This window comes from Haemorhous mexicanus, chromosome 7 (genome assembly GCF_027477595.1).
Source record: "Haemorhous mexicanus isolate bHaeMex1 chromosome 7, bHaeMex1.pri, whole genome shotgun sequence".
NCBI lineage: Eukaryota > Metazoa > Chordata > Aves > Passeriformes > Fringillidae > Haemorhous > Haemorhous mexicanus.
In genome coordinates this window covers 15,916,897-15,941,344 of record NC_082347.1, presented here as the reverse complement: position 1 = coordinate 15,941,344, position 24,448 = coordinate 15,916,897, and the positions used below count along the sequence as shown (strand labels likewise).

At 40.3% G+C, this 24,448-nt stretch overlaps 2 protein-coding genes across 16 annotated transcripts in view; both read right to left on the bottom strand.

Annotated features, from left to right (window-relative positions):
• The window catches only part of BMPR1A (bone morphogenetic protein receptor type 1A), a 74,287-nt gene extending 69,148 nt beyond the window's left edge, over positions 1 to 5,139 (bottom strand). For 2 of the 3 annotated variants that reach the window (XM_059851203.1, XM_059851202.1), the window contains exon 1: positions 4,983 to 5,139. The gene's annotated coding sequence lies outside the window, so the exon portion shown is untranslated. The remainder of the gene's footprint in view (positions 1 to 4,982) is intronic. The other variant, XM_059851204.1, reaches the window with a different exon arrangement.
• An 8,944-nt stretch (positions 5,140 to 14,083) lies between these two features.
• Positions 14,084 to 24,448, bottom strand: part of LDB3 (LIM domain binding 3) — a 113,957-nt gene continuing 103,592 nt past the window's right edge. For all 13 annotated transcript variants that reach the window (XM_059851181.1, XM_059851186.1, XM_059851187.1 and 10 more), the window contains 4 exons: positions 23,632 to 23,812; positions 21,368 to 21,488; positions 19,939 to 20,054; positions 14,084 to 18,742 (listed from right to left, as the gene is read on the bottom strand). In XM_059851181.1, the coding sequence (XP_059707164.1) occupies positions 18,653 to 18,742; positions 19,939 to 20,054; positions 21,368 to 21,488; positions 23,632 to 23,812 (508 nt within the window). In that variant the 3' untranslated portion in view covers positions 14,084 to 18,652. The remainder of the gene's footprint in view (positions 18,743 to 19,938; positions 20,055 to 21,367; positions 21,489 to 23,631; positions 23,813 to 24,448) is intronic.

Sequence of the window (24,448 nt, the reverse complement as noted above, 5' to 3'; positions counted from 1 at the left end):
TCTATCATCAGGGACATTTCTGTTTAATACTTGGTACCACTACTGAATTTTTCATTACTGCTAAAATCCCTTCAATAACCTGAACAGAAGATAGATTCAGTGCCCAAAACAGGGAGTGAGAAGAATGGCTGCACCTCATTAGCTGGCAGCTCATCCCTGTGCCCTGTCCCAGTCCTGTGTTGTAATTAACTCTCAGTTGTCCAGACCTGACAACTGCAAGGCCTGCTGCTTGCATAACACTGAGAGGGAAACAGGAGGGTTTCTAAAATCTCCTCTAAGGCATTGTGTTAAAGATAATTTTCTCTTCCCCAAAGAAGGACAGGCAGCCAGGAAGAGCACATTTTACCTAGCTTTGTGGTCTCCTCACTCACATTTCCAGTCACTGAGGTTCAATATTTTCTTGTGATAAATCCCTCTTTTTGTCATGCTATTGCCAAAGTTCTTTCATTCCCAAATATAAAGGGACAAGTAGATGATACATTTTTCATATTCTCAGTATTTCATATATTCCGTTATTCCTGCTGAACAATTCCTCCCGACCTCGCTGTTTAAGCTTCCTTTTCAAGCCCTCTATACCCCTGCAATAACACATGGAACATTTACTCTGCCTGACCACTGCACTGTTTTTCCAACTGAACACAGGATAGGAAAAAGAATGATTAATTTAGAAAATGTTACCTGAGCCTATTTACCACTTCCATATCCCTGATGTTCTGACTCTGAGCACACAGTGTGCTCATTTGCACAAATCTCATGAGCAGAGTATCGATTCTCTGCATAAGTGAAATCTCTGATGACTTCAGTCCTCCAAAGTCATTTGAGCTCTGTCCACTGATTTCCAGTCAAATTTGGGATCAGGCTCTCACAGAGGAAGTACAAAGACCTACAAATGGTTCTAGATGGATTTTTTTTTAAATAACAATAAAAGAAAGGCAAATTTAAATCATTTCAACGGATGCAGCAGTGAAAAGGAAATCACTTCCACAAACCAAATCTATTTCCTGGTATGTATCTTGTGAGACTTTGATTTTTGTCTGTCTTATCCCTGGCTACATCTGCTTGTATTTATCAACCAAAGCATGGCAGTACTGACAATTTTCTCCTTAAGATGGTGAACCCAGGGAATACAGACACTAAGAAGTGCTAGTTGCTTCCACATTTTAATCTAATAAAGTTGACTGAAACTACTCTGCAAAAATTTATGTGATATCAAAGTTTTGTAACAAGCATTGCTGCTGTTATAATATATGATGCAAATTAAGCTGCAATTCTGCAGAGCTGAGTTAATAATACTGATTTTTTCCCCTTTTAATGCAAAGCAACTCATGACACTCGAATTACATTAAAATGCACGACATTTTCCTCTGTATTTTGAGGAATCCTATTTTGAGGAAAAAATGAGATAAGAGCACTAGGCTTCATGTTGCAGGTACACATTCTGTGAATCGTTACTACAGACTTTTGTCTAATCAAAATATTTTAAAACATTCAAAGTTCATGCCTTCATGATACTCAGAGCACTTCCCCCTCCCCCACGAAGTCACTGATGACAGCTTGGTGATGGCAAGGACAGCTCCACAGGGCAATCACCTTTACTGTAACTACAGGTGTCACACTGGTGACACACCTGACCTTCAGTAAGGCTTTGCTGTGGCTTTTCCTTACCTCCTGCTTATACAGCCTATGAATATTATCACTATCATGAACCAGAGTTTATTTTCCTACCCTAACTCTTGTTTTGAATTTTGCTAACCAGACTGTCATTAAACAGTACTAAACCTAACCGTAACACCCAGAATTCAAATGAAATGGGATGGCAACTACAAAACAACCTTTAGAAAAATGGCAAGAAAAAACCTCTCTGGATTATAAATCTGAAAGAGAGTGACTATATTTCTCACACTAGTTGTATACAGCTGAAACAACGGGGTCATAGCCAGAAACCCATGCAAGGGTTTTGCACTACCACAAGAAGAATGTAGTTCTTGGTCTTCTCAATATATCAAATATATGTCATCCTAAAATGCTTCAGTGTCCAACCTGATACAGTGAATTTCAATATATATATTGGAAACTAGTAGCATAATTGCTTTGTTTTACTTTGGAGGGAAATGAACATGAAATACACCTAATATGCTCTATAAATAAACCCAGCAAAGTCCTGGAAAGGCAGTTCTCAACAAAGTCCATCCTGGCAAGTTGGTAGCTTGTCCCTGATTTCCTGGTCAGTGGTTGGCCAGCTGTGTGTTTTATCAAGCTAAAGCTCTTGGAATTTACATACTCCAAATACAATGTACTACACAGATGTTTCTGGACTAAAATCCCTCACAGAATAGCTATTCCATAGATCTTCTCAATAAGAGCACCGAGATTGCTAAAATTATGTTTTCTGTACATAAGAAAAAGAAGGTGACTGTTTCAAACTTTTACCCAGTTCCAAGTATCACCTAGTGTGGTCTCCTTGTTATTCTTACAGGATACAATGTAGCAGGTCAAGTTTTACATTCATTGTCAGTTTTAAACATTTTAAAGAGTAAGTACTTGCTGCCAGAGAGCAGTGAACCCTCAACAGCTTTCACAGCAACCTTTAACAGATTGCAAGAAAACAAGGCAGAAAGAAATCACGTTTCCCCTTAAAGCACTGACCATCCTGGAAGGCACAAAAGAGACTACTGCAACTGGGGACCATCAGCATGGCTGTGGTGGGACAACTGCAGAGGGTTCTGCAGATCTTGTCCAAGAAAGGAAAAAGTGGAACCACTAAAGCAGCAGTGAAAGGAAAAACTTCTTGTCATGCACACTCTCTGTGCCTGCCTCCAAGTCCTGCATTTTGGAAATACTAGCCAAGGAAACAAGATTTCAATTGCTCCATCTGTACCCACATATGACTCTGATGAGATATACTTTTGAACTGCTGAGTTCCTTCTGTCATTTTTTTTACAGACTACAGAAATCCCAGGCACTGAAAATATGCCCTCTCTTTACTGAGGAACCAAGAAATACTTTCCCAGGTATCCAGATAGGACAAATCTCCAACTGATGCGTGAAATAAGCAAGGACAAACATTTGTAAGTTTCTCTGACACATTCATTTCATCTCTTTCATTCATCTTTGTTTTCCAGCAATTTACCAAAGAAGCTACTGCAGCTCTGTATGTCAGACCTGGTATCCAGAAAAAGCTCACATATCATTTATACACTCCACCATATTCAGTATTTTTAATATGCATAACGATTTTCACAGTGAGGATCTTGCAGAGCAGTGTCTAAAACATTAGGATTTGGGGTCTCACACACTGTCTTTAAGAAAGTCTATGCTCTAGCTACAAACTGTTTTAGTAAACATGTCTTTTAATCAGTGAGTTCCAAGTAACAAGCTATTTCAGGCTTGCAGTTTACCAAGAACTTTCTGCTCTAACTTGAATAAAGGCTCAAACAGATAACATCCAGAGGTCCCTTTCAAAACTAAATTACTTCACAATTAAGGGAAGAAAATAATTCAGATCCAGCAACATATACTCTCTGTTGCTGGAAGAGATCAGCCAGCAGGACATACTAAGGACTGGCAGCTGAATCTTGCAGGTGCATGAGAAGACCCTTCATAACATTTCAAACCACATCTCAAAGCCTACCAGGTTGTACCTGTCTACATAGATACATATAAAACACACAGCCCCTCGGACACACCCCAGAGAAAATGTGGTGAATAACCTAAGAAAAAGCTGTAAAAGAACAAAAGAACAAGACCAAAAGACAAATACATTATCAGCAAGAGTTTTATCTGGGCTGCTACAAATGCCACAACATGGAGTATTTCTAACTGTAGACTGGGTAAATTATCTGACTATTAATTGCTCTTATGTTAACATTTTTATTCCAGGATTAGGTTCTACTAAAAATCAAACAAACATTTCAATTTGGGAGAGTCTTCCTTATCTACAAAAGCAGCTTCTCTATCCCTGCAGGTAACAGGCCCGAACAATCCCTAGCATGCTAACTTATTAAAAGAACTCAAAGATAATTACTTCTAAGCAGAGAACAAAATATGTAAATTCGAGGGCAATCAATTTACACCGGGAAAAATCGTCAAACAACTTGACACAAAGTAACAGGCAACTGCTGAAAGGAAATACCACAGCTTACTACCATTCCTTGCTGCTGAATTAACTCTTAATTTTACCAAAACAACATCAGAGTGTGGTTGATTGAAAGGTGGTAAAAAGCCATTTGTGCTTTTGAACACTGTTCAACAGATTTTGTAATCAGTTATGGAAACCACGTACATAATCGGTCCTCAACAGCACAATCTTTCGCTACTAAGGTACGGGCGATTATTTGGGGTTATTATTTGTTCAGATTTTTTTTGTTTGACGTCGCTGAATGGCAAACACCGATTTGGAAAGCCGGCGTCCAGCTTTGTTCAAGGCTCGCACAAAAGGAAGGCGAAACACCTTATTCCTCGTACCCTTCCCACGACGACGGGCGCTGTCGCTCGCTCGGGCTGGGGCCGCTCGGCACCGGGCCCGGCATTACAACACCGGGAAGGGAGGGCAGGAGGGAGGGAGCGCACGGCCGGCGAGCGCCGCGCCGGCCCTGCCCACGCAGGGACCCGCGGGGCCCGCGCAGCCCCCGCGGCGCCCACCCGGCCGGCCCGGCCCGGCGGCGGGCAGCGCCCCCAGCGCCGCGGCGGGGCAGGGCTGCCGGGCCGGGGGCGCTCCCGGGGCCCCGAGCAGCCAGGCCGGGCCGGGAGGGCCGCCGCCGGCCGCGGCGGAGTCCACCTTCGACGGCGTTGCCCGGGGCCGGCGCAGACCCCGCCGGGCACCTCCCAGGCCGGGCCGCCCGACGGCGGGGAAGGGGCATCGCCGCGGAGGGAGCGCCCCGCGTCCCCCCGGCCGCAGAGGGAGCGGTACAGGCGCGGCGCTGCCCGGGGCGCCCCGGCTCTCCCCGCCCGGCCGAGGCCTCCGCGGCGCGTCCCTCACTCACCGGCGGTCGGGGCTCCTCATCCTCCGCGCGGGGACGGCAGGCGAAGGGGGAGGGGGCCCGCTCCCCGCCGCGCTCCGCGGGCCGTTCCCGGGGCCCCGACGGCTCCGCTGAGACGGGGGCGAAGGCGGGTGCGTGTCGGGCGGGGGAGGGCGGGACGGCGCGGCGCGGGCTCGGCGCAGGCTCCGTGTCCCGGCAGGCGCTCCCGGCGCGTCCCTGCGGGGCGGGGCGGGAACGAGCCGGATTCCAATCACTGCAGCCGGGCGCGCGCGCGGCGGGGGCCCGCGGGGAGGCGGGAGCGCGCCCGCCGCCCCCGCCCGTCCATCAGCACGTGCCGTGGGCGGGAGGGCTGGCGGGGCTCTCCGGGAAGAAAAGTTGGCCGGGAGGAACCAGCCGGGCCTGCTTTTCCTCCCTGGGAGCCCCTCCGCGGGCGGGAGCGCGGGCCGCAGCCTGGGCCAGCCCGTCGCTGGGCGCCCGGGCCCCGGCGTTATTCTGCCCCACCGGCCTAGCAGCGCTTTCCCCGTGAAGAAGCTCCTGTAGGAAAGGGCGGGAAGGTGTGAGGGGAAGGTTGCCAAGCCGGTGTCATGGAAGCACTGCTGGCCTTGAAGAGGGTCGAGACACGAGAAAAGCAGCTGGGGCTGGATTTGGCTGCAGGGCCGGAAGGCTCCATGCAGATGCTGATGGGGTCGGTGCCGCGGAGAGCGGCCGAGCCGCCAGGATTCACGGAGGCCGTGGGGTGCAGGATCATCGCAGCAGCTCTGATGGGAGCTCAGCGGGGCTGCCTGTGGGCTGGGCAAGGCAGCGGGCAGCCAGTGGTGGCAGCGGCGAAGGGGAAAATGAGGGACTCGCATGGGCCTTTTGGCTTCGTGGAAGAATAGTTCTGAGAAGGCTGACGTTGCAGTGCCGCAGGAGGGATAGAGTTCCATTGCAAAGGACAGCATTGTTTGCTTTTTCCATTTCCGGTATCTAAATAAATATGCCCAGTTACTTAGATCGGAATACATTATAACTTCTGCAATGAGCTGCTCTGCTTGCTGATAAGAATGCTGAAGGCCATGATTTGCATTGTGTTTCAAAGCTCCTTATCATTAGGACAAATTGGAAAGTAATAATTTGTCTGCCTTCAAGTGAGGTCTCCCAGCAGCAGTGCAGAAGGAGCTCCAGTGACAGTGTTATGTGCTGGGGAGGTGGCACAGCTCCCACCTGGGCTGCTGTTTTTAATCCTTCACTCGACAGTGTGACAGCAGTTGTGCTGCTGATGTCCTCTTGCTTTTCACCTGTCCTGTCACTTGGTTACTCTGCACCAAGGACTTTGCACACAAAGCCAGCTATAGGGGAAATGAAGATCACGTGGATCGTACAGACCTATTCAGTTTCCCTTTGCTGTACACCAAAACACTCTTTAGGCCTTCAGGACACACCAGTAATTGCTGGTGTGGAGATGGCTGTCCAGATAAACTGGATGCAGAGAATAACCAGTTGGGAAGCAATCTGGCTTATTGGTGCCAAATAGCCACATGTGCATATATTGTGGGAAACGTGGACTTGCTTATTTTGTTGACCTCTCCACAGTATAGCTCCATTTTTGCATGCTAATATCAGATAAGACGTGTAAATGTTGTGTATCCAGAGTTGTCACCTCTGAATGTAAGATGGGAGCACTGGCTTTGCATTCTGGCTCACATGCGTTCTACCTGCAGATTGTTAGATGAGTGCTTCACTCCTGTGTTATCCTGCACAGCAAAATGGAAGAGGAAGTATAACTTCAAACCTATCACCTTCACAGACTCCTTTAAAATGTAGGCAGGTAGAGGCACACGTAATAATTTTATGTGGCCAGATACTGTGGTGATAGGCATTTGAAAATGCAGGTCTTGTCTTACTAGACTTTTAGAAAATTTTTTCCGATCAACATCATCCAGAAAAATCTGTCAGTGTCCAAAACAAAGCCAGCCTGCAAGAAAGACAAAATCACAGCTTCCGTGCCAAGCAATACAGAACTCCTATGCTTATGTTTATAATTTCAAAGGAAAATATGAGTCTGCTGTTCTTCCACTCTGTGTACTATGAAATTATAGCAGCAGAAGAGACACTCAATATGGAAGAAGAATGCAACATGCGTGTGTGTGCTCCCAAGCAGATCCAAAGCTGTTAGTGCTAGCATCCCGTCAGTAATCATGTGTGCTAATACAGTCCAGTGATTGTCAGATGTTTGATACTGATTCCAATCCAGGATGCATGGATTTAGCAACAGCCACTAGCCTTGAAATGGATTTAACCCTTTTTGTGAAATGGATCAACTCTTTTTATCCAGTTCCTGGTATGTAAATTTGCACATTGCAGAAACTGCTGTCTCAGCCAGTACTCTTCAAGGCACTCGGGCATTGAAGATACACAAGTCCCTGTCAGGTCAGGAACAGTGCAGTACTTAGGTTTCAAATATCTCTACTAGGATAGGTAGAGAGATCTTTTTAAACCAGAGAGTGAACACTTCAGATGATGGGCTCTCAGAAAGACACAGGGTTCCAGCAAGCTAGTTAGCAGCAGCAATCTTACATGGTGAGGATTTTAAGAATTTGCAAAAACTCAGACACACCAGGTTCAGTAACACAAAGTATTTATTTTGTTAATTGAGCCACACTCAAAAAACACTGAAGTCTGAAAATAAACATAAGTTTATTTGACATTTGGCCAAGATGAGATGTGGAAATCTAACATGAGATATAAAAGAAGCAGTTCAAAACTGACTGTCATGATGAAGAGAGCTGTATTTAAAAAAAAAAAAAGAAAAAAAGAAAAAAAAAAAAAAAGGATTGTCTTCCAGCTGCTTTCATTGTTATTTCCTCTCCAGGAATTTCTTATTAGTTCTTGGAATCACTAGGGAACTACAAACTTGAATATCAAAAGAACAAAGAGGTATATATAGGGAGAAGGTCAGCCATGTGATAGGACTTGATCTTTGTAGATCCTTCTTCCCTTCAGTCTCTGGAATTCAGATGTCTTAAATCTGTGGTCCAAATATATTTTTGAGAACTGTTTGCAATTATATGAGTATTTCTCCGTTACTGCTACAAAAATAAATATTCCATGTTACATATTAAAAGAATATTGCCCTTCAGCCAGGGACACAATTATTTCACTTAATATGACATGAATTTGGCTTTGTCTCTCTTTCAGAACTATTTTACTTGAAAGCATACTCTTTTGATTATAAATTTATTCAGCTGTTTGTTACTTACAAAAGTAATGGATTTTATTAAGTTTTTTAAATGTAAGCAAAAATATTCAATAAGGCAGAATCAAATCTGTGAAGAAATGTGTTTTTTGAAAATTTTTGCTAGTGGATCACTGGTAGTAAAGAGGCAAGCCATGTCCAACCAGTCTGGTGTGGAACCGAGTCCAGGGCAGCATTGGAGAGCACTGTGGCAGTAATGCAAGGAATAACAGCTCAGTGTGCAGAGCACAGGCACAAGGAAACAGGAGTGTTCCCACAGCTCAAGCACTTGGTGTGTTTTGGGGTTACTTGGCTTCTGCAGGGGATTCTTCCTCAGCCCTGTGCAGGTGGCTGTGGAAGAAGGAGGACACAAAGACTGTACCTGTCCCCAGCAGCTGCAGGGTGGGAGCTGATTCCTCACTGAACTGTGCTGTGCAGAACTGATGCCCCTGCTGCGGCAAAGGGCTGCAGTAATGGGAGCACTTTGCTCTGGGAGACATCTTCCCAGCCAAGAACCAAACTTCCTGCTGCTTTTTCTGTTTCTTCTTCCTGTGCCTAGTTGAGCTGTATGATTTTGATTTTATGGATTCACATTTACGAAACCCTTGTTGCAGTCTTCTCACCAGGTTGTAATAAACCCTGAGATAACTCCCCTTTTAAATACAAATTACTTTGTTTTTCTTAAAGCCAGAGCATTAAAAGTCTTATCACAGAAAAAGAAAATATTTGTAGGCTCAGCAGAGGTTTCACCACGGTGCCTCGCTCACATCAGTTCGTTTGGAGAATTAGTAATATGTTTTACCCTAGATGCATGCACATAAAATCCCAAAAGTCTTCAGTTGCTCAGAGAAGACTAAGTATTTTGATTGTAGTGCTGGTTTTAAAATTTATGTTCTGAATTATTAGTGGTGCCAAATGATCTACAAAGAAGTTTGAATTGTACTCAGAAGCTGAATGTTTGTGTTTCTCCACCTTTTGTTACAAGAGGTATTTGTTTCTTTTACAAGTTGGAATATTCCCTAGATCCAAACCCACACTGTATTAACAGTTCCTCTGTTAAGCCTGATGCTCAGGCTTTGTCCTGAAACTGGAGCACTGCTGAAAGCGGAAATGTTTTTAAAACCTGCTGTTACACAAGGCAAATTCTTATCAATACAGAAAATTTCTGTCTTGCTGTGTATAACAGCTTTTTGACCGGGAGCCATGAATTCAAGTGGATGTGTTTCTGGCAGCTGTAGGAGTGGGTACTGTAGAGATTTACAAAGATGGACATTTATGAGACTGAAAATGCTCTGTTCTTCCAAGCTTGTTAAAATGAAACAGATCTGATCCTATACAAAAGAAATGAAATAATTTCATCACTTCCTCATTTTTTTCTCAGTCTAAACATATCTTTAAACATGAATAAATTGCTGTTAAATAGAGCAAATGCAGCAAAATAGTGTCATTCAGTTCTTTTTTCATATTATAGTAAAACCAATATGGGACTACAAAATAATAAAAGGATATCCTTGTATTTCAGCTAAAATGTCTGAAAATATATAATGAAGTTAAAGGCATAGCAATGAAGTTTTTCTCTCTTAGTCTGTAAGGTACTTGAATATTAACTGGAAGTTGAACAAGTTAGCTCATACAGCTAAAAGCAAATCCCAAAAAATAGTCTATAACTCCCTTTGCTTCCAATGAGAAATTGGCCTGTGTCTGCAAATCTCCTCATTTGGCAGCCACACCTAATACAGTTTGAACTCTCACTGGCATCAGCAGAAAATTACCTGATTAGGGATGCAGGATTGGATCTCAGATAATAGCATATTAAAAATCCACCATGGATTCAAAAGCTACTAATGGAAATTAAATCCCTGAGAATATAAAACATTCCAAGCAGTCGAACAGTTTCCATTGTACATACTCAGAATGCTAAACAATAGCAGCTATTGCATGTGTGACCATCAGGAAACACAGCTGTGCTTCTCTGTGTTACAATTAATTACTTCCGTTGTATATAAAATTGAAAGTATTGGTACTCTGGGGCGGAAAAAGGATATCCTGATACACTGCTCCTATTTCCTTACCAAGGCCTATTACTGAATGGTGCACCATTAATTCACTCTCAATGAATTACCCTGCACAGAATAGATTGGATGGCTAATTGTTATGCTAAAAGCTACATTTATTTGGATTTTCACTCTCCTACATTTTTATCTCATTTTACTACTGTTGCATATGCCCTCTTTGATAGTAATTGTTCACTTTTAATTAGTTGCACTTGATAATGGTCTAAAATAAACATTTATTTAATTATCTTTTGACTTAAAGATTGTTCTATTAATATTTTTTAAGTTACGAGATCAGAGAAAGCACAATCTTTCTCACTGTCCTTTAAAGAAATGAACAAAATCATCTCAGCTGAAGTATTTGTGGCCAGGTTCTCTGAAGCTGGCACACAGAGATTAATTTATACCTTTCTGTGCCAGTGAATATTCCTAAGCTGGAGGGGAATGAGAGTTGTTACCCAGAGTTAGGGAGGAGTAGCAACAACCCTCTGTTATGCATTTTTTTTTTTTTTTTTTTTTTTTTTTTGAGAATTGCATAGGAGCAAGAACTGTTTGAGGTTGTACTAAATAGGCAAATTTGGACCCTAAGGAAATACACTACCCCCAAGCTTTAATATCTACTTTTTAATAACACTCACTCTTTCTTTTTAGACAACTTCTAAACAGGCAGCAGCTTCTGTGACTCCTTAGGAAGTCAATGAAGTCTCCAACAACCACCAGCCATGTAAGTCTATAAAAGGTGGATAATGTGTTCTGTATTTGTCTCTGAGAATTTAATTTCTCAGGTTGTGTCTCCTGTCCGAGAAGTCTGACAGTCCGTCACCTTTCACCACCAGACTGTTTCCAATCCATTCTAGGATGTCTAACACAAAGCTGAATAAGTTACATGTGGAAAACATGGAGTCCTTCAATGTGAGAATAAGTAAATTTTGCCAAATGAGCTGAAACATTTGCAAGTTTGAATGCAGACTGGTGTCATGATGCAGAAACAGGAGAAACAGGAGAATAGCAACTCAGAAAACTCCCATTCCAGAAACTGCTTTACATAATTAAAATGGAAGAAAATCACCATCCACAAACCAGCCCTCTTGTCCTTTTGCTGCAGCAGCTGGCACTGGGAATACAATCTCAAAGGCAAACTGTGCTCTGCTATTATTTTATACCCACACAGTTCAGATTCAGGTATGCTCTATCTGAGGCCACAGCTAGAATCAGAATCTCTGGATAGCACTTTGGATTTCTTGCAAGGACTTTTTGGCCAGAAGTAGATGCCGTGTAGAGTACATGCAATAAAGCAGAAACTTTCAATTAGTGTCATCTATGTTGTGCATCCACAATAAATCTCAGGAAGTCTGGTATTTGCAGGATGCAGTGGGCTGAATGCACTCACATGAGCAGCAGAGCCCACTCTTTCACCTTTTACCCCACAGCTTACAGGCCTGTGAAAGGAACAGGAACTCTGTTCCTGTTCAGGCTTCTGCATGTGCATTAATCACAGGGAAATTGACAATATCCTTGGAATCAGTACAGGGAAAAATTTGCAGGAAGAAAATCTGTTAAGGAATGTGCAGGGGACAGCTGAAGAATATTTTTGTTGTGAAAATAATACCTGGTCTTTGTTTATAATGCACAAATAAAAATTTTATTCCTGAAATCGTATTTTTTATATGAATTTAGATTTTTGGAAAGTGTGCCCTTTCTTCTGCTCCCACATCTCCTATGCTATCAAAATTGTGGAGTTGTTACTTCATAAAGCAAAAATGCCTAACAGACAACAAAACTCAGGTCTCAAGGCGCACTCAGATTCGTGCATTATTCTTAAGCTATATACAGTAAATGGACTAGATGACAACAATTTAGGCTCAAATAGTGCAGGTATGAAACACATCCACTTAAAGGAAATCAGAATCTCAATTCTGAGTGTTTTAATCCACATGTATGTCCCATACATGCATATAGGAATGCTTGCATTAGTCAACATGAAGATTTCTTTAAATGAAACTAAACCTCGATCCCAGCATTATTTTCCTGTCTACATATGATTAAATCTTAAAATAATTTAACACTGTAAATCATTCTTTTGTTTTGAAATGAGATCTTTAATTAAGGCTATAGATATTTATTAAACCTCCTAAAAATCCAAAAATCCTCTTTAATGCACCATGAGAATAAAACAATCTAGAACAGCAAGTTTTCTGGCTTTAGTGTAGCAAGCAGCATTCATTCCACAAGCACTGGAATAATCACCTTCACTCAATTCAAGGTTGTATTTTTATATTCTATATCTTCTAATTAAAAGAAAAAAAGTCTCAACTCTTTCAGTAACACTAAGCACAGTAAAACTAAGTAGAATCAGAAGAATTTCCGTAACATCTTTGTCATAAATGAAAATCCAATTTCTAAAGTAGTAAGATTAGAAAATACTTTTGTATTGGAGACAGATTTATTAATGATACTTTATGCATAGTAATTTATTATTCCCTAACAGTTATAATCTGGAAACTTTTAAAGGAAAAATGTTTTATTCAAAACTTCAGCTTTGTTAAAAAAAATTCCTTCTTGTCTTTATTACAGAGAAAATTCTTGTGACTCAGCCTGACAGTCCATCCTTAGTAGTACAACACACGTTTGTTACTGTTTTCTTTTGATGTAATCTTCCTAAGAGGAGGAACAAATGTATTTTAACAGCTATCCAAGGGCATATTTCATAGGCTCACAGCACAGAATTTATGCCTGAATATAGTCTGAATCTCATCCATAACTCTGATTTGCCTGGGAGAACAAAGCATTTCATTGTGTATTCAATAATGGTTTCAGCAATCTTATTCACACATTCGTTCCTTTCTTAATCAACAGAAACTGTTTGAATTCAAGATGCATGTTTGGGGTGGGAGGGGGAAACAATGCCAAAGCCTATACTTTTGAAATCTCCATTTTCTTCAGAGCAATAATGTCTCTTTGAGAATGTCTGTTAAGAATCCCTTAATGCAACATTTTTCACACATTTTGCACCATGTCCTTTCCTAATGAACTTTGCCCTATTCCCCTTTTCCACCCTGTCAGCTGGCATGGTGCTCTGCTTATGCCTCTATTGCTTCCAATTCCAACAAGTGAACTCTCCAGGGATCACAGTGCACAGTTTAGGAAGCACTGTCTTGTGCAGAGGTTAAAGGTCAGAACAGACAGACTGAAAACGAGCAATTTTGATCTGACAAAATACTGCATATGTTCTGGACATTCTTTTCAATTGCATTTCTTAAGCACATTGTAAACAGAAATTGGGGCTGGGAAATAAAATCAAAAATGCATGAAGTCGTGATTCCTGATGCTGTACTTGGCAGCTAAATCCAAGTCTGTTCATTTATCATCTAGCTTCCTAATTATGTTTAATATACTTAGTTGTATCTCTAAAATGCCTGCGTTTCTGAGGGCTGTGCAACAGGAATGCACAAAATGGCTGGTTTTGTAAAGCACATTGTTATATGAAGTCATCCTTTCATTTGTACATATTTCTTGGCACTAGAGCTCAATGAGGGTGTTCAAAACACTTTGTGCATTTTAGCTAACTTTTGCTAAGAAACAGTAGAACACCTACCTGAACTTATGCAGTAAAACTTTGTTTGCAGATGCATCAATGTAACTGAAGAGAGAATTTACCCACTCCTTACAAAGTTACTATAAACAGTATTTGTTGACACAATAAGGTCTGGGACTATACAGGTCTTGCTGAGTTACAACATGTACTGTTAGCAGACTGCATCTTTTAAGCAGACTAATATTTGTTTAAAACGACATTATTTTGTTAATAAAATATTCAAGACTGATATACAATAAAGTTTAATTGGTTTTAAGGTTTTAATTTTTATTTTCAGGTCTGAAGTAGAGAGTACAAGCTTGTGTATACTTTCTTAATGATAGTACATGGCTGAAAGCTGTCAGCTGCTCACATGGCATATTAATAAATATACCTAAATCATAAAGCTTTAACTGTTTTTGCACATTGCTTTTATTACTAGACTGTTTTATTCATGTTGGCACAGATAATCCATGCAAGGTAATTACTCACATCTCATAAACCACCAGACATTCTGTTCTGAAATAACTAGGAACTCAGGAAAAAATATCTATCTAAAAGCAAGGGCACTTGTGGCATCAAGTCAACATGTCAAAATATTATAAAACCTAGACTTCTAATATATGATCACTGCAGGCAATAAATCACTCAGTTTCAAATTTTGATGTTTATAAATACTAAACAAATTAATATCAACTACCAGGAGATGAGTATTGCAAAAAAACATTAGTGTGCCCAGCATTAGACACTAATGAATGTGTTCAGTGCTGTGGACATTCACATTATTAAACATAAATACAAGTAATCTCAGCAAAACATTTCACCCAAAGTACTGACCACTGAAGGACCAATGGAAAAATATTTTTCCTTGTTTTGAATTGGTTTTAGAATTGAGAATTTTATAATGTGTGAATCCAATATAGTGAAAACTAATGAAAAAAAGTCCTAAGACTGTTTCTTTTGTCCAGATAATAAAAGTAGCTTCATTTGGAAACATTTAATTTGCCCTGTTCTGCAAAAAGAACATCAAAAGAGAGAAAAGCATTAAAAAAAGCTTTTGAATCCTTTGACTGAAAAGTTATTGAACACTTTTTAGTTAGACAAAAGACTGATATATCTAATTGATCATTCAGAGGTACAGTATCTTTGTTTTATTGGGTAAAACCTCACATTAATTAGAATGAAAAGAAATATTCAGAAGAACTTAGGACTTATCTCGGGCATCTCTTACAAGACATAAAACATAATCAAGTACACATTATTCATCTTGCATATTTTTGTACAACATTATTTTCCGTGATAGTTAAAAGGCTGTATTTTGAATTTTAGAGACATATATTATTATTTTTATATATATATATATATATATGCATTTTCCCCTCTCCATATCACAAAGGTGATGTAGCAGAAGAGTATCAGCAGTTATGTGGTATTCTACCCCTGTGAAAGTTAAAATGCTACATTATTATTCACAAATTTCTGGTTCAGATATGTGCAAAAATTATATCTTAATATAGATATCAAGGGCAGGTACGTGGATTCCCTATTTTTGGACCACATTATGAAGCAGCACAAGTCATAACAGGAAAATTTTATTACATGATAATCCTCAGGGTATCTCTGTTCTTCATTCAGAGATATCGCTGTACCTCATATAGTGATATGTAAACTAGCTTTAATCTCACTTGCTCAGACACCAGCTGGAGTCAGGGCATGTGCTACAGTGCAGGTTCTCTGCCCAAGGAATTTTTCAGGACTCTCTCAAGCCAGTACAGCTCCCACTGAAGTCTGTGCTGCTGCACTCTTACTGCTGCCACCCTGCAAGCCAGCTCAGCTCAGCTCACATACGCTGCATTCCCTTTCCTGCAGTCCAGACTTCAGATGTACCAGATTGGATCCTTGCTCACCCCTCTGTACACATCCAAACCATCTCTCTGGGCTACTGGGAGCTACTTGTACCCTAATTTCTTACTTGAAGCCCTCTCCCTGACTGTAGTGATCCTGGCTACCCCCTACCCAGCCTCCCCTGCCCCATCCAAATCTCTGACATGCCAGCATGGTGGAACTGCCCTTACCTGGCTATTCCCTGCTCCAACCCCAGCCTCAGGAAGGGCTCCCCATCTCCTCGGTGCCCCATCTTTCCCCACTCAGCCAGAGGCCTGCAGAGCCCCTGCATCCTGGCAGCCTCAGGTGCTCCTCTGCGATCCCAGCGTCCTCTCCCCTGCTCGCACCGGCAGCCCCATTTCCCGCGCCCCCCCAGGCCGGGAGCTCCGGGCTGGCCCACCCAGGGGCCGTGAGGAACTGCAGCCCCAGCCACGCTGCCTGCCAGCAGCTTTTCACTGACTGCACTCCCTAAGCTTCAGCCCAACATCTCCAGCCAGATCCTAAAATGATTTATCCTCCATGGTGCCAGTGAAGAGGAAGCTTATAGGGACATTGAGGGGGAAGGTGGAGGGGAGAATGAGACACACACCTATAAACACATGCAGATCAGAGGGGAAAGACCTCATTAAATTCTCCTGAGGCATCCATCACAAGCCTTTCCTATGGAGCCTGACTCCCTATTCTGATGTTGCAGTCAGAGTTTAGTCTCAGTCAGTGGCCAACACTGACACAAATCTGCCTAAAGAATATCTTCAATACAGTCTCAGTATAGAGTATGCTGATGTGAATTGTCTCAAATAATAGATAAAAATAAAAAGCATTTTTTTGAATGGCACTGAGAAATGAAAAGGAAATGTAGAATTTTCTCACTGTTGTGGATATGTGTTTAATGAAGTCAAATAGGAGTGGAAAAAAATATTTCCATAATTATGATTTACTCCTCTGGAGAATATTATGTGCCAGATCTTTGGATTTTGTAATCTATGGGACCATATTCACACCAGCCCAGCACCGACTGAAAACAGAAAATTTTCTTGCTTACAGAAAAAAAATCCCAAACAAAAACCCCAAACAAACAAACAAACAAAAAAAGGCTTTGCATATAATGTACTAGTGTTTTAGAATAATTCATGCATACAAAAATCTGACCCTGTAGCAACTCAGATCAGATCACTGCTAAGATCAGTGAAAACTAAGATACCTACTAAATAAATACAGGTCATACATGTCAAAACTGCCACAGGCAGTTCAGGTTGTTATTTTTGTCCAAGATGCAGACTGCCTGCAGCTAACTCCTATTTTAGAACTCTAAATTTCATTTATTCCTCCCCCAAGCTTTGGATAGTTTCTCATCCCTTAAAAGACACACAAATGAAATGGTCATTACTCATGGGAGGGGAAAGACAGACAGTGTTACGTAATTTTTTGCTACTCAGAACACAAGGTAAAATAGGTGCAGATGGCACCAGCATGTGGCCCACAGAAAGCATCCTCAGCCTTAGAAGTACTAATTCAAAACTGTCAGTACTGCAAGCTCTCAACACACACATCATAATTCTTACTTAAATGAGTTAATAAAGCTTGAATGGTGATCGGACTTTCCATCTTAACTCCATCAGACAGAACTGCTGTCTCCCATATAAAAGTCACTAATATTCAAAAATTCAAAAGTATTATCAGTAATATAAGTATTGCTTATTTGAAAAAAAGAGTTTTATAAATAACTGTCTGAACAAGTAGAAAGTTGTTCTCAAGCTATTAGGATAGATGACTGTTATGGTTTTTAGAAAAGATGACTGTGTGGTTATCCTAATTGTTGCAACAGAGCTACTGTTTTCCAATGGCAAATACTGCTACAATTCATGATGTGCTGCATTTAAAGTAAGGAAAGGAATAAGGAGTGTGTGCCTGCTGCCTTACAGATTTTTGATACACATTCATTTACTATAGGAAAAAAAAGCCTTTTTCCTAATTTTGTGGGATAGAGGAGGGAATTTCTGCAAGCTGTCTCCCACAGTCTAGCTGTGCTAGATGGATGTGTTTCTTCTGTGTTCACTAGCGTGAAGGTCCAGATGTTGGTTCCTACCTCCCTCTGATACCAGTGGGAATTAGAAATCAAAGCAAGATTGAATCTCTTTTTTTTTCCAAAGGAGGAAAGGAAAACTGGTTTTGAATTAAAAGCTGGCCTTTCCAGTCAGCTCTATTCCATTCAATGTAGGAGCAATTTGGAGAAAGCCAGTTGTCCTTTTCCATTACGATTTGAAAGCGAATTATCTACTGTGCACATAGAAGTCAAGTGCACTAGCAAGGCTGACCCAACCATTTTATTTTCAAACTGTTATGGATTGTCACCTAGGCTTCCCAGCTACATATGGATTCAAGGCAGACTTGTAATTTGGAAAGAATCTAAAATATCTGATGCTATGAGGTAGCACCACAAGATAATGGAACAGCACTCACTTTTCCTAGATGAAGCCCTAATCTATTTATTTCCCTTTGAAAGCTACGGCCTTTGGTTCTACAGATGACTGTACATATGGCACTTACTCATTCTTGCTGTGAAAGAAAATGACTTAATACAGAAGTATTTTTCCAGTTGTTTTTAAACACCAGTGTGTGATCTAAGCAGTAAAGCTGCTGTGGGTAGTTAATTGAAACTATATTTGCACATTACTTTTTATAATAAGGTTTTTAGTTAATTTCAATATTTTCCCCAACTGTTGCTGTAATAATGGACTAGTTCATGATTTTGACTGCTCATTCAATAGTTTTTTGTATGAACTTCACAAAAAGCACGTTCTGCATTTATGAAAGAGGATAAAGTTAAACTTGAGAAGTACCAACGTCTAGCTTTTACCGAGAGAAGTGCTAGCCATGGTTATCAACTTTATGATTGCCCAGTTAGTCATCTGTTTCACCCCAGCATTAGTGACTACCAACTCTTCTTCTAAACATTGATGGCATGGGCGTGCTTCTTGCACAGTGGCTTGTCCTTCTTGGAGTAGAATGGCTGACCTTCCAAATTCACATGGCATACCTAGAATTAATAATAAATGCATTCAGGAATAATTAAGGAAAAAGAAAAGGGAGAAAGATGTGACTATCAGTTTCAAATGTATTGCTCTTCTGCCCGTGTATTTCTTTTGGACTCTTTAGGGGTCATGTATTGATTCGCTACTGATTTAACCCACTGAAAGAAATCAAGTTAGGTCCTTAAAAAGACCCCCACTGTGAGAATTGCTTATTAACAACACATAGCAAAACTATAATTTCTACAGAAAATGGGGCAGCTAAGGCAAATGAACAAGCAAAAAATAACATGAAATATTCAGAGAAAGTGCCTCTATACGTAATCAATATTTATAAGTGATTAAGAGCTGTTAGCTTGTGAAGGAAACTTGTTTAGTGTTCCTCTCTATGACAGAATTTCCAAAAGACTTGGGTTTTCACAAAACAATTTTTCAAAGCTGTTTTAGCTTCACATATTTATAAACATTTCTATATTTTCAACTAGTCTACCTAAATTTTAGACTGAAACAAACATTAGAAATTGTCGCTGTCAGTTTGGTGTGGCCAACGTACTATTTTTAGCTAATTAGAGATTCTAGATATTATTACTTAAGGAATAATATGTTGCAGAGCTGCTCAGTGGTATTAGAACCAGATGAAAGTACTGTTTATCATATGGATTTTTCTGCTTTGTGTGCAGAGTGTGGGAATATGGCCACTCTCCAGAGCTACGTGCACACCACAGATTGATGAGTTTGACCAACTTCTATGCTAATTACTATTCAGGCTCTTTAAACAGACTTCTTTTTGCAAGTTTCAACAAGCATTCAGCATGGAAATACAAACTTCACTGCTTTGTAAGTAAGATTATGGTTGTACTGTTCAGTATGGTGTTAAATTTATTTTCAGTCTTGCTCTATCTTTATTTGGCAAACACTGGAGAGAATAACAGCAATAGTGGTTTGCACTGCTGTATGTGCTATCTAAAACTGGATGTTTTATTAGAAAACACTTACTTATGATGGTCAAATTACATAATTCTAGTAAAAGTTATGGAGTAGAAGGAAAATTACTCCCATCCTTCTCCAAATGGAAGTAAAAAATGAAATTTCATTCCTCTGCATCCTTAAGCATATGTTAGTTATAACTCCTTTCAGGTTTTCTGATGTTACTGCACAATTTAGGAGTATAAAGGAATGAGATAGTGTTTGATGTAGAACCTACAGCACAAATGAAGCAGGTGTCATGCCAAGTGTGTCCAAGAGCTTCAATGAATTTATCTCCAGCTTCAACAGGATAATCACAGCCATGACATTTTGTGCTGAACAAAGCAATATAATCTAAAATAAAACAAAAAGCAAACTTAGAACAAACTCTTAACATAATCATATTAAGTCCAAAAGAAATAGAATGTTTCCAGACAACAAATGTTTTGTTTTTGCTCAGTTTCCTACTACCTTTACTGAAACACTCCTACTGAAATATACTTCTTTTTCTTTCATTATTTAAATACAAACTCATTCCAGCAGCCCTCATTAGTATGACATTTATCATCACAAATGTAGAAGACATACAAAAAAATCCAAGGAATTTGAAGTTGTGTTGCTCACAATACTTTCAAATTAGCTTTAATATACATGGAATCTATTCACAGGACAAATATGGTTGTACAAGAGTCTAATGATAAGGGAATGTTATAAGTTTCCATGCCTGTATTAATGTTCTTTTTGCATAAAGAGAGAACATTATGGAAACCCTATACTGGCTGATTAATACATCTTCATCAAGTGTGATTTGGAAAGGTTTGACATTGAAAAATGTTAGTGGAAATTCCAAAGGTATATGGAATCCATGAGAGTTATTTGATGTTCTGACAAAACCTCCAGTTTTAAAGGGCATGTACCCAGTCAGTCATGCTATATGGTTTTTTTTCTTCACTAAGAGCTACTCTGACTTGTAAAATTTGAATTGCATAACCATAAGAAAGGAATCTCCAGAGAGAAGTAGGCCAGGACCTCACTGAATGCACAAGGGGAATACAGAGGGAATACCACTTAAACCTTAACCTCCTTCCTGACTATGTCAGGCAACTCATTTGCATGGCAAGTATCATTTTGAGAAAAGATGGTCTTTCCCTTTCTTAGCTGGCAAGAAGCAGTTTGTTTGTTGCAGCAGCCAGGAAGCAAAATCTGCACCACCATATGCTGCACATCTGTGCAGACCCATCTCTTCATAAGTGTTGGTTGAACAATTCTAGGGTGAGGCAACAGTATCAGAGGTCACAGCTCCAGCAACCCAGGATTGTGGGCAGCCCTAGAAGACTATTTTTTCATTTCTGGTGAGCAGAATCTACCAAGGATGGGAGTGGAACAGGGGAAAATGTGTAGGGAAGGAAGTGCAAAGTATGATAATACATAAGGGAGAGAAGTGAGGGAAGGCATTGTGGACACTGGGGCAAAGACTGGTGCTCTGCCATTCTCTCATATAAACTGGAGAAAAATACAGACACAAACATTTGTATATGTGGAGAGTGGAAACAAAATCCATGCTGGATGGGGAACTGATATTTTGTTCACCAGCTGCTTTATTCTTACGTTGCTTCCATGAATATGAAGCACACAATTACTGTGCAGAACTGCCCAGACTGCCATACCTTTCTCACAGTAAGGCTCCCCATCCTCCATGTGGAACAGGCTATTCCCAAATGGCTTCTTACAAGCAGCACAGACAAAGCAACTTGTATGCCAAGTCTGTCTTAGGGCATGCATCACTTCCTGTAAGACAAACAAACAAACAAAAATCTCCAGCAGAATAGCCAGCCCTGCAACTTCCTCCTGGAGAACAAACACAAGGCAGAGATGCTCTAAATTCTTCCTTTCTGTATCAGCCAGTTCTCCTCCTCAAAAGAAAAAATTATGACAGAAATTGGGCTCCTTTTGGAAAGAAGGAGGAAATAGGACTGCAAGCTTTCTAGAACAATGTATTTGCCAAAGTGAAACAACATGGTTCAGCCAGCAGTTTGTATCAACATGCCCAGTTCCTGTTGCAGGAGGGATTCTGCACAAAGATTCAGATTATTTTCTCCTTTGTTTTGACACGACCAGTATGAACTCTTCAATGCAAGAGTATGATTTGTTAAATAAATTTCAAAGAGTAACTTTCTAAGACCAGGAATAAGTGGTGTTAGTCTGTTGTTTCAAAATAACCCAGATTCCGTAGTAATTTCTTTATGCTTCTTACAAGAACAATTCACTAACTAATGTCAAAGTCTAAAAAAAAAATAAAGGAAAGGTACTTGAAACTTATATGATTAGTAAAACTGAGTCTGCATGTCTGTTCCGAAGCCATGTGTTTATCACAAAAATCCCCAATTCTGTGCAACCAATGCTCTCCTCAACTCTATTACTGCTTCATTCTTTTGTCATACAGAAGTCTTCCAAGTCCAAAAGCTGCTGTACTGGGCTCTGATGCACAGTTACCTGCTAATTTGTCAATCTTACATGTAGCCAGGATGATGCTGGACAGTGTATCTCTGTCCAACAGCACAGATTTCAAAGGGCCAGCTGCATAACTGCTGTAAATTAACTTTGTTAACTTCAGTGAAACAGCGTTGATTTATATCAGCTGAGAATCTAGATCCTATTTTATGTTGCTCCCAATTATACACATAGAGTCTGATTCTCTTTTAAAGATTATTTTTAATGTCCACTGATTATGAGAAAATGGATTGAAGTCCTCTTCCATGCTTTCAATCCAGTGAATAGACAAAATAGTCTAATTTAGATTTGCCATATATCTCATTAGAGAATCACCATTTGAGATTCATTAACTTCTGTTACTGTTTGCAAAACAACTATTGCTGATAAATAGGTTTGGATCCATTTATGAACCTCAGTGAGGTAAGAAGCAAAAATAGCTTGAGAAATCTTATTAATATGAATAGAGGCAGCTGGCATCTTTGCTATTTTCCTGATGAAAATCCATAATGGAAAACTGATTTGTGCCAGCATTCATTAGGTAGGTTAAGTCAGCACTCTGCTATAAATTACTCCTTCTGCTGCAGTAGCAAACAAGACTTGGTTGGAGCCAGAGCTTCACCATCAATGTCTGATGCTGCCACCCCTAATTGGCAGTTGCAGAGAAGAGCATCTGTAATTCCAACATTTAGACAGATGTCAAAGGTGACAGCTAAGCAGTGAAAAACCAGAGGGGGACTCCTTGCTTCTTCATTTGAGTCATACATTCAGTAGAACTGCATGCATAAATACACTGCTAAAATTATTGGTGGTATTCCAATCTCACCATCTGAGATATGTGGAGAGCAAATTAAATTGTACATTTACTTGTACATTAGTCCTTTAAGACAAAAGTAGCATGTATTTTTGGCTTTGTGGAACTCGGATCTTTGTAATTATTCTAAATTTTCTTAACTATAAGAAACCAGCAGAATTCGTCAACAGCTGTGCTGCCAACTAACCGTGAGGTGTAACAAGAGCAATGGGTCTTTTCCCAACATCACTGATTTCTCTACTGAAATTGTACTAAATCCTGTGTAAGAATCAAAAACCCAATTCAAGTCTCTTATAATAAAGAAGAGAGAGATAAAAGTAACATAGTGTATATCAAATAGCAAAAAACTATCCAGGAAGTGTAACTTATTTTACACTCAGTGAGATGGTACCTGGATTACCTATTCTGTCTATGAGCTCAATAAGGTACAGAAATATCCAAGACTTCAGATGGATAAAAATTATTATAAAATAATGTTTCTCATTCTGAAATATTCAACAGGCTGGGAAATAAGTCTTAAAAGGAAGAAATAATAAAACATCCACATTCACTGCTTACAGCCTGAACTATTCCACTATTTCAGGGATCCATGCAGTTGCAGAAAGGGTAAATGTTGTGTTCTCTTACCCCCATAATCTTAGTGTGGCATCTGGCACAGGTCGGTGCAAAGAACTGCTCATAGCAGCGCTCACAGTACACACTGTTCTGCTCCTCCACAAAGCACATATCAGCCAAGGATGTCTTGCAGTAAGCACAATTGAATTCTTCTGGGTGCCAAGAGCGACCCATGGCTACCAGGAAAGGACCCCTGGAAACAATGAGAATTTATTTGTAATCTTGTTTAATCTTACTTGTATTGTGAAAAAGGTTGAATGACCCTGATTGCAAACCCAGTTTCTCAGACATGTAAGAAGCTACTTGAACCACGAGGTGCATATTAAAATAACCTGAATACAAGTGGTCTTTTTCAAGACCGTTACTCAAAATACACTGGTTAAAACATTTCATTATTGTTTGATCTTATACACTGCATTTACAGACAACTGGTGGAAAAATCAATTGTTTTCATATCTGCATAGCTATAAGGGGTCTTTGTAAGCAGATGCAAAGACAAGGAAAAGGCCAAAGGCAACAGAAGACAATGTTACTATTTGAAAGCATGAAATAACAAGCAGATTTCCATCTTTACACACCCACACCTCACAACAGCTCCTAAAGTCTCCTACCTTCTTTCTGTCTGACAGTACTGCGTGCAGCATGTTCTAGAAATGTCAGACTATCAGATGACAACTTGCTGTTTCGTTATGTGGAAGACACATTAAATTCATTTTGGTGATTGACTCTGGTGATTGTAGCTAGATATAATGATTATTACTGGAATATTTCCATTCCAGAATATATGAAGGGCAATAATCAGCAGTTCCACATCACCAAACTAGCTCCT